The 11322-nt window shown below is 38.2% G+C and overlaps 1 protein-coding gene across 2 annotated transcripts in view; it reads left to right on the forward strand.

The window, feature by feature from the left end:
• Positions 1–5641, forward strand: part of LOC129763845 (glutamate dehydrogenase, mitochondrial) — a 33200-nt gene extending 27559 nt beyond the window's left edge. The window contains exons 6-7 of one of the 2 annotated variants that reach the window (XM_055762919.1): positions 3900–3941; positions 4781–5641. In XM_055762919.1, the coding sequence (XP_055618894.1) occupies positions 3900–3941; positions 4781–5052 (314 nt within the window). In that variant the 3' untranslated portion in view covers positions 5053–5641. The remainder of the gene's footprint in view (positions 1–3899; positions 3942–4780) is intronic. The other variant, XM_055762920.1, reaches the window with a different exon arrangement.
• The last annotated feature ends 5681 nt before the right edge of the window (positions 5642–11322 follow it).

The raw sequence follows: 11322 nt of genomic DNA on the forward strand, positions 1-11322 counted from the left end.
CATGAAAACAACAAAAAACAACTATAATCAATAATTACTCAAACAAAATTCATTTTCAAGTTCAATATTATTTAACAATAGGCTAGCTCATTGGCTTCAAATTTGATATGTCGATCATCTAAATCGGTTCAGTGATTCAAAAGTTATAAATTTAAAAAAAAACATTTTTGGGAAAAAGTTGAGAAGATTATTTTTGGGCCACCCTAAAATGGAAATGGTCACCCTAACTTGAAAAAAATACGGGTCTTTGACCTCTTTGCGCCACTCTTCCTTAAGTCCGATTGAGCTGATATTCTGCAAAGAGTGTTTTTTTGAGATGGTGAACACTTTTTATGAGGTAACTTTTTGAAATTCGAGATGACCATTTTCATTGACACCCTAATGTGTATGTATTGCCGCGACTGAGTAAAGATTCATTGACAGATAGGAGGAATATGATATTGGGATACAACGAAGGAAACATCATTAAACGATGCCATCGGCGTTTCTGAGGAACAGGTATAGATGAAGCAGAAGATCAGGATCACGGCTATCTAAGATATCCCGGACGGGGATATCCGATAGTCTGCCTCTGGAAAGCTTAGAGCGGGCAGCATGGAACCGGATACACGACCAGACAACATGCATCGATGATATCGTTGTTTTGTACAGCTTAATGAGGTCTCCTGGATGGGAACCCAACCCAACTATTTTATGTTCCTGTTATTGTTTGGAGAAAATTGATGCTTTGTTGACATTTCTGTTTGAGATACGCAATGTGTATTTCCCAGGGAAATTTAGAACCAAAATATACACCCAGATATTTAAAAAAAAACATATAGTGCATGATCTTTTCGTCGGATGGGTGAAGCTGGGAGCGGGCAGGTTCATGCTTCATAGAAAAAAACGACAATTTCGGGTTTCTCTGTAGAGAATTCGATACTCAACTTGAGAGATGTGAACAGGTTAAATAATTTTATAATTAGACTAAAAACTTTTCACGGAATTTTATTGCGCCTATGGCTAGTTGAATGTGTGAGTAATTAATATGCATCAAAGGAATAAATGAATAGAATATATTTCGTTTCAAATAAATGGAAAGTATCGTCAAATATCATGTGCACACTCAATTTTGCGATTGACTGTATGTCGTTTTGTCTTCGATACATAAACACAAGGCATCTACAAAAAAGACGCAATTTTGCTGCCAGTGAAACACAAACCAGGTGTCGGTTTTACCCCGAATCTAATCATTATTTTCAAACAACGTTTTGTATAAAAAAAAACTTATTTCTTTTCGCACAGAAATCGAAAAGCAAGCCGCCGCAAGGTTGCGATTGAAGAATCTTACAATATCGGTCAACGCAATGTTGATCGAACTAGTTTTGTTGTATTTTGATAATTCTAGATTAGTCTAAGCCGCAAGGTAATTCGAAAGGCTCAAGAACTCAAACATAAACAAAATGGACATAGGACTCAAAGACGTTCAGCGAAGTAGTACCAATGTGCTGGAAAAAAGGTCATAAAGATGGTAAAGTTTCGAGCGACATAGCATGCGCTGCCATAACTATTTTTCAAATCGTGACCTCAGTATTTGTGTTTATCTTTGATTGCCTACCACATCCGTGTGAATGTGCTATTTTCAGTAAGTGTTTCATCAATTAAAAACAGACATTTTCTAATAGTCCCCGCTAACAGACATTTTCTAATAGTCCCCGCTAATTGTGAGGATAATGTGACAGCGTGAAGTGAACATTTGTGAAATCACGTCGAAAAAGACGGATAAGCATTTGTATTAACTGTAATTTGCAGTTTCCGTCACTTTGATGAAATCTATAGCTCGTACCGTTAAGACACTCTCGATGTAAGGGGTGAATCGAAAAGTAACTTCAAACATTTGAAACTTTCTTGGACTTGTATACACATACACTCATGTATTCTCCTGGTTCATTTACATGTCAAATTTTGTTTCCCATATATTGGGTTGGGGAATAAGAAATGTCGTATATTGTCAATATATGGCAACACTTAAACATATCTTGTGTTGTACTTATCGCATCGGGTCATACTATACGGCTATTTAAAGACGACAATCTAAACAAAGTGACAAACAACAAGTAATCGCTATGCCCAGATCGCGAAAACTGTATGATCGAATTGTGAGTAACAATCAGCAATGCATTTAGATGGACGTTTCAAAACTGATAGTCCCGAAACCATTTCGTTTCTTATCAAACACTTTAACACTAGATTGCCCAATCAAGTCATTTTGACTGCTTTTCAATTTCAATTAGATGTGAATGTGATTGTGTCATAATGTGAAATGTTTCTATGGTGATTCGACACTCCTCCCTCTTCTCTAAGGGATAGCTACCATACAAATGAAACACAAATTTCTGCACAACTCGAAAACTAATCGAACAAATGCAGCCAAATTTGGCAAGATAAAGTTTTAGGAGCAACAAAAAAATCTTCCTATAGTGATTCGACACCCCTCCCCCTCTCTAATGGAGGAGGCTGCATACCACAGAAAACTAATCAAGAAAATAGGATCAAATTTGGCTTATATAGGTTTTGGCATAGGTTTTTGAAGGTAATGAATGTTTCTATGGTGATTCGACACTCCTCCCTCCTCTGGAAGGAGGTGGATGATTCCACAAAAATATTACACATATTTCAACCAAACATGACAATTGAAAATTTTCAGAAAACTCTAAAGGAAAATAGGAAAAATCAGAAAATTGAACTCCCACATGTTCTACAATTACACCGTGATGAGCGTTTTTAGTCCATTTGGTGTATGCGCTAACGAAATCGACCTTTTTTCATAAGTGGAAATGGATTTTCAGTTGAAAAAACGCACTCCTGTATCCTATTACTATAAAAATAAAAACGGATCGCCAAATGCGTTGGTACGGGCAAAACTCCAGGAAGGAATCGTTCGATTTGAGATGTCTTCATTTTATTATATTTTCTGTATCTAACATGTATTCCATATAACGGAGAAACATGTTATTTGCAAGATTTTTCAAATCTTGAACGAGAATTGTGTCTGAAAATTATTTTATATTATAATGACGAGTTTTGATAGAAGTACTAGGAAATTTATATTAAAAGGAATTTAGAAGATCAATCAATGAATAGTTCTACGATTGGGCTCTTAGTAATGGTGGGTTTAGACCAGTGATATATTCATGTGAAGAAATATGATGAGATTTATAGAAATCGCATCAACCGTTTACACTAGCGTGAACTTCTATAATGAATATATTCATATTTTCGGTGAATTTATTCATCTAAAGTAGAACTGCCTCCAACTTTAGTGACTTCTCACCAGTGAGAAATTCACAAGCGTTTACATATGCTGAATTCATTCAAGTTATATATACCTCGAATAAGTGTATCATATTTATTCTCACCCGTTTACACCTATTTTCAGGTGAATAAATCCATCTATAGCTATAGATCTTCCTAATGTAAACCCGCCATAAGAAAATGAAAAATTTCGATGCACGAAAACTTTTTTTTCTCGTTGACATCTGACAACAAGCGAGATAAGCCAAATATTGAATCTCAGGAATCGTTATAACGTTATACATATTCTTTTCCATTTAATACATCATCTAAAGTTCATTCTTCTTCTGATGAGTATTACAACCCATTCATCTAGTTGATAACGCAATTGTTTTCGATTACTGATGTTTTCCTCATGAACAAAATATCTGAAAATATTCTCTTTGGCCTTTATATGACATCTTTATTGGAGATGATTTTTATTTCACTTCATTATTTTAGCATACAGAATAAAAGTGATCTCCAAAATATAGGACACACAAACCAAAGCGTTTTCGTTCGGTAAATCTTATTTCTGTTTCTTTTTACACGTTCTTTTTCTTTTTTCTCTTCTCCCAACCGTACAGCCTCTATCCAGGAATCACTTGAAAGATATGTTGATGAGGACAGTAAAGTATCACAATTTGCAACGCTTTGTAACCTGTACGAATCGACAACCAGCATTCAACAATCCCAACTATTGGCCATACCTAGGAGCCTTCCTTGATATATTCGGAATACTCGATCCCTCTAGCTGTTCTAATCGTTATATGTTATGGGCCAAGTTGAATGTTGGGTCTATTCGTTTCACATCACTCCCACATTTACTACCTGAACGGAGATTCACATTGCAACAATTTTGTTTTCTTCAGTTGTCAGTATCTAACACTTTTCAATTGCGAAACTTGAGAGCGTCATACATTGGTGTAAAATGTGTGACAAATAGGTTTTCTGGATCTCAATGCTTTTAGTTAGAAATTAGATTATTCATATAGATTTGCCATGTGTTTTTTAACATTTGTATTAAACTAAATTGTACAAGCTAGAAGATTTGAACAAGTTTCGGTTTATACTGTTAAAATTGCACATACTTCCGGTTTCTGTACATTCCATTCAAATGTTTGCGAAAGCGTTGAGTATAAGGTGTTGTGATATCTGTTATTTATATATTCTATCCTGGTTGGGTGCAAGGTTTGTATCCGAGGGGATTATTGGTTTGATTATATATCATGTCCTCGGGATGGTGTCGGTACTTATCAATTTCTCGTAACTAATCTGGATTTCGGCATTTTTTTCTTGCGCTAATCTCGAGTCATAATATGGTTTTCTACTTGCATGTTATTTGTTTTGCTTTTTACAAATCATATTTACTCCAACTCCACATGCGTTTTCCATCTTTCACCCCCGATCGATAAGCAGTCGCACAAATTTACGAATTTATTTTCATTTTCGTTTCGACTATTTGCAGAATCCGTGCAAGCTTCCTTGGAAAGACGCTTCGGCAACGTCGGAGGTAAAATTCCCGTCACCCCGTCGGAGGCCTTCCAGAAACGCATTTCCGGTGCTTCGGAGAAAGATATCGTCCACTCTGGGCTGGACTATACCATGGAGCGTTCGGCTCGTGCCATCATGAAGACCGCTATGAAATACAACCTTGGTCTCGATCTGCGTTCGGCCGCGTACGTTAACTCTATCGAGAAGATCTTCGAGACCTACAGAGATGCCGGTCTCGCCTTTTAATAGACGGCTTGATGCGCGAAATGAGCAGAAAAAAAATGGGCAAAAAACTAATACGATTGTGGTGTCGCAGTAAAATCGCGCCCGGTATAGAAGCAGAACAGAAAATGAGAAGAAAAATTCATACTGCCACAATTCGATATTTCAATGTTACTTAAATCTAATTATGTGTAAGTTTACCGTATAAAATTTCAACTTAAGCATGTGAGCAATGAGTCCAAGGAGATAGGTATGAAAGTTGAATAACAAAGGCTACATTTTCCTGTTTTGTTTTGTGATCTGTTTAATATTACTATCAGGTTTTCTTATCGGTTCACATTCAACAATGTGCGTTTTTATTTTAAATAAATTCTGTCTTATTCAATCAAGGAGTTTTTTACACTAACTTGAACACAATCGGCAAATTTCCACTAAACTTATGAATGAAGTTCTGAGAGACCGTATCAATTAACATAGCAAGGAAACACATGCGCGAACGCAGTGCTATCTGTAATAGACTTGCAATTTTGAAGATGCTCACAAACAGGTGGAAATCACAATTCAACGGATATTCCGGTGCACTCTACGATTAAACGATATAATGAACCTCAAATCATTGGGATAGTAATATATGTAGGAACGAAAAAAAGAAATCCCCTTTTTTCTACCCAGATGTAAACAAATTCGAGGAACAGTACAACGATTCTTCAGAACGTTTTTTTTTTTATTTGGCTTGAATTACGAGAACCATTGTTGGTCATGGACAACCCTAGTATGCAGCGCTTTGGTTACCGTTTCCAACCGGCGCAGCAGAAACCCGAAGTCATTTTTTTAACGTCCATTGATAATTTTTTCCCGTTCTAAAATGTGGTCAATTTCCGCTTGACAATCACCCAATATTTTTTGATTGGGCAGATTTTAGGGAGGATTTAGGTATTTTTCGATGTAATCGATCCCATTGTCACTGTACCACTGAAGTACCTCTCGAATGTAGCGGCAGCTTACCGAATCTGGCCAACACTTCACCGGACCTTTATGAGCCTTAATAAATGGAAGGAGACTTTTCTGCAAGCACTCTTTCCTATACATTTTCGAGTCCATTGTCTTGTTTGTGACGAGAACCTTGCTTTTATGTCCACAACTGCAAATCCCTTGCCAAATCAAGAACTTGCTGGAAAATTTATCAGCGACTAGCTGACCCGACAAACTTCGTCTCGCCCAAAATTTATTTTTCGTTATCACATTCACGTTTTCTTACTAAGCGCACGTTCATGGGTCCAATCGCAGAACTGTTCATTGATTGATCTTCTAATCTACCCTTTAGAATTACCTTTCACTATAAAATTCCTAGTACTTCTACCAGAACTCGTCATTATAATATCAGATTATTTTCAGAAATTTTTCAATTGTCATGTTTGGTTGGAATGTGTGTGATTGAAATATGTGTATTATTTTTATGGGACCCCCCCCCCCTCCATTCCAGAGGAGGGAGGGGTGTGAAACCATCATAGAAACATTTCTCGCACCCAAAAACCCTCACATCCCAAATTTGGTTCCATTTGCTTGATTAGTTTGTGTTTCGTTTGTGTGGCAGTAGAGAGGGGATACGTGTGTCGAACCACCATAGAAACATTTATTGCTCCCTAAAACCTCACATGTCAAATTTGGTTTCGTTTGCGTGATTGATTCTCGAGTAATGCAGCCCCCATTAGGGAGGAAGGAGGAGTTTCAAACCACCATCGAAACATTTATTGCCCCCTACAACCTCCATATACCGAAATTGGTTCCATTTGCTTGATTAGTTCTTGGGTTATACAGAAACTTATGCTTCATCTGTATGGTAGCTCCCCTCCCCATTAGAGCGCGGGGAGGAGTGTTGATTCACCATAGAAACCTCCATATGCCAAATTTGGCTCGATTCGCTTTATAAGTTCTCGAGTTATGCAGAGATATGTGTTTCATTTGTATGGCAACCTCCCCTCAGAGAGGGGGGGAGGAGTGTCGAACCACTATAGAATCGTTTATCGATCCCTGAAACTTCTATATGCCAAGTTTGATTCCATTTGTTTTCGTTTTCTTGATTAGTTCTCGAGTAATATGGCAATTTGTGTTTCATTTGTATGGCCGCTCCCCCCTTAGAGAGAGGGATGGAGTGTCCAACTACCATATAAACATTTATTGCACCCCAAAACCTCAACATGCCAAATTTGGTTTCGTTTGCTCGATTGATTCTCGAATAATACAGAAATTTGTGTTTCATTTGTATGGCGGCAGTTCTCGTGGGGTACTATACGGTGCTACAGCCCTCGCAGTTGTTCAACTTTTATAGTCAGGCGTTATCCGCACGCTGGTCGGCCTCCACTTCCGCTGTAGCTCGGACATGATGTGTACGATTGCACTGTTCGCTGCGTTCCAGGTGCCCTTGTCACGACACATTTCCTCCACCATGTTCCCAGCATGGAGGGTAGGCAGCCCATCGCGCCTTGCGGTGAATCTCACGTTCACGTGTTCCGGTGTTTCCTCCACATCTTCACACTCTGGACAAAGAGGCGATCTTGAGTGTTCAAACCGATGCAGATACTGCCTGAAGCAGCCATGATCAGACAAAAACTGCGTTAGGTAGAAATTCACCTCTCCATGTTTCCTGTTCACTCAGCCCATTAGTGTCGGTATGAGCCTGTGCGTTCATCTCCACTATTACTGCCATCTAGCCTTCGACTCCACCCTCATTAGCTTCCGGATTGCTCTGGTTCCCTCCTCCTGTAGCACCTGAGTCACCCACGTGTGAAATCCGAAGTAGCCCTTGTCGAAGCGAAGCTGCTGAGAGTACAGTCGGTCTTCATTTTCCACCTCCGAAGGTTCCGAGCCCTAGTTAAAACGATAGTCATTCGTTTAAAAATGTATTTTAAGCATACTTAACAACTACAATGACGCGGCTAAATTTAGGACTAGTTCCTCGTTCCGGCAGTTTCAACCGATTTTTGAAGAAAATTTATTGTTTATCGGTGGTTTTGTGTTGTTTTCGGATCCTGGTAAGTATTTCTCAGGCAATCAAGAAGTATGTAAGGTTTTAATTCTCGAATTCTAGTTGCAGTCAACGAAGAATCGCACGGAAACACAGCGGATGGTTATCCGCAAAATGTCCAAGGCAGGCGACAGCCAACGAACTTGTCTGTGAGTTCTCCGACAATTCAGTGGCGGCTGGTGGAGCAGGGGCTAGGCGGTAAAATCCCCCGAAAAGTCCCGATGCTGACGCCGAAGCATCCGAAGGCGCGGGTAAAGAACCCGAATAACCACTTCAATTGGATCGATCCGGACAAGGAAAAGCAGTGGCGAAATATACTGTGGTCGAATGAGACGAGTTTACCTTCGTCTCATCGGCTCGGACCGAAAAACTTGGGTCCATCGCCCAATAGGCTTCGCTCACAGGCCACAGTATACCACGAATACATTCAAACATGTAGGAGGAAACATTATAGTGGTGGGCCTGGTACGGAGTTGGCCCTCATTACTGGCTGGATAAGATCATGGATCAGTACCTCTGCGCCCAAATCCTAAGGGATGTTATGCTGCCACACGCTGAATGGGAGATGCCCCTGAAATGGCGGTTCATGCAGGATAACGATCCGAAGCACACCGACCAAGACCGTCAAAAAGTTGACGTCATGGAGTGGCCAGCGCAGTCACCGGAGCTGAACCCTATAGGAGATCGCGTAAAGGTCACACGAAGAAGTCGAAGAATAAGCAACTGTGGGATGGGAGGGATCCAAGCTTGTTGTTACGCCATCTCGGTCACCACGTGCCAGAAGCTGGTGGAAGTGGATCCATGCCGAACCGGGTGCGTAAAGTGATGCGTAACGAAGGCTACACGACCAAGTACTAACCCTAGAAGCTTTTCATGGTATGGATTTCCTTGTTTTTATTTTTTCAACAACCGGTCTGAATTTTGGTCGCGCCATTTTGGTTGGTAAGTATGCTTAAAACGCATTTTTTAACAATGAATATTGTTTTAAATACACTACCGTTCTACCATAGTTGCCCCGTGTTCCAAAATCAGAAACTGAGAAAAACGCAATCAAAGTTTTCTAGCATACTTGTTTACCAAAAGCATTTCAGTTTAGCAATACACTGGGTTTTTATGAGCAGTAAGCTATTATCTAATGAATTTCACTTGAATTAATCCAGCTTGATTACGGGTTTAAAAATTCATGGCGGGACAGTTATGCCTAGAATATCAACATGGAACAATTGGTGTTAAGTCAGAGCGGACCAAGTCGCAAAATAAAAAAAATAGAGTTATCGATTGCATTAGGTTAAACATTTTGTAAACTACATTTTACATTTATCACATTTGGTAAATAACTCGTACAGCAGGAATAACTTATCGAAATTCTTTTGATCGCTCAATGAAAACCAAACTTCAAACTCGCTTTTCTCGAAATCATAAAAATGTCACATGGTCCGGCCTGACTTAACACCGACCAATTGAGCTTAATGTTGTTTTTTAAAAGCTGGGAACAAACTATAACTTTTTTCGTGTTTTTCCGGAAGTTTAGGCATTAAAACATCGTTTTATGAAAAAGTGAAAATTGCCAAAAAATCGTCAACATTATCAACTATGCGTAGAACAGATGTTATTATAAATGGATTGACAAATCCTTGAGAAAGAATAATCCAATCCAGTGCGGATTATTTTTGACGTAGGACTACGTCTTACATTAAGGGTGCCAAATCAGAAACCAGGTCACGTTTTTATGAAATAAAGTTAACGTTAATAACTATTTTTGCTGCGAAAGGATTTTAAAGATTTGCATACCAATCGAATTGGAAATTTTCTAAGATTTGTTTGATATGCTATACATTACAATCCTATAGTCTTTATAAGGTTTAAATTGATGAAAATTGGAAGCATTCCCATTTCCCCATACATTTGTTCTGTCCTTTTGTGTGCTTTCCCGAACAGAGCCGTCAATAACGGCCAACTTATGCAGCCGCTAGAATAGAAACAAGGAAGGGGGATAGCGGAATACAGGTCGGACTCGATTATCCGGGATTCGATTATGCGGAATTTTAGACTCGATTATCCGGAGTATTTTATTTTTGATTTTCGAAAATTTTGAATAATTTGTATAATAATTCGATATTGAGCTAATATGGGTATCAAAAGAAATGGCTTGACTAGTAGAATGCAGTTATTTATGAAAAATGCAAATCCAAGATGGCGGCCACTACAAAATGGCGGATTACATATTTTCTCAGAACCCCATCAATATCGGTATCGAATGAAAGGGCTTGACTAGTAGAACACAGTTATTTATGAAAAATGCCCAAAAATGTATCGAAAGAAAGTTCTCGACTAGTAGAACATAACAGACAATGAAAAATCCAATTTCAAGATGGCCGCAGTCCCCAAACAACTAATTACTTTTTGAATGGTTTCATTCAGCTTGATCTGTTTCTATGTATGTTTGAATGTTTGTTGGGTTGTCCCACATTAATAGAAAATTGACCCCGTTCCTGTTGAATGATTGATCTGAAATTTGGAACATACATTTATTCTACTGCGTTATAAAACTGCGTATTCCATGATCTTGAAAAATTCAATTTGGCCGCCGCAAAAAAATGGCTGAATGGCTTGATTTGGAGAATACACTACACTATGAACAACATAAATTCGAAAAGGTCGCCGCCACAAAATGGTCGACTATGTATTTTTTGCAATCCTCTCAATATTGGTATCAAATGAAATGATTTGACTAATAGAATACAGTACAGGTCGGACTAGATTATATACAGACTCAATTATATGTGATTCGATTATACACAATTTTGGACTCGATTATATTCAGTTTGGATTTTTTTTTTATATTTCAAATATGGCTTATTTCATGAAGAAATGTAACCTTTCAACGTTAAGGTGAAGTTCAAGTGGCTATTACATGTACAGTGGGGTAAAAATCGTGATTTTTGAAGATTTTGCTTGAATTTTCACCAGGAATTGTTTATATCGATATGGCAGCCAAATTAAAAAAGATGGAAGTTGTGCGTCAAAGAACAAATCGTGGAGCGGTTAAGCAACTTCATTTTAATTGATAGAAACAATCTAGTTTAATATAAATTTCTAGGATAAAATTAATAATAACACATTAACACATTATTAACTTTTAAGTGTTTCACTTCCAAAATGTTATTAAAATTCACTAATTTAGTTGTTCCACTACTATATCCTGTACTAAATCTTTCGAATGAAAGCATCAGAATCGTCTTCCGTAGCGTACTTTTTAATGTAGAGCC

The sequence above is a fragment of the Toxorhynchites rutilus genome, chromosome 1 (genome assembly GCF_029784135.1).
Source record: "Toxorhynchites rutilus septentrionalis strain SRP chromosome 1, ASM2978413v1, whole genome shotgun sequence".
Classification (NCBI taxonomy): domain Eukaryota; kingdom Metazoa; phylum Arthropoda; class Insecta; order Diptera; family Culicidae; genus Toxorhynchites; species Toxorhynchites rutilus.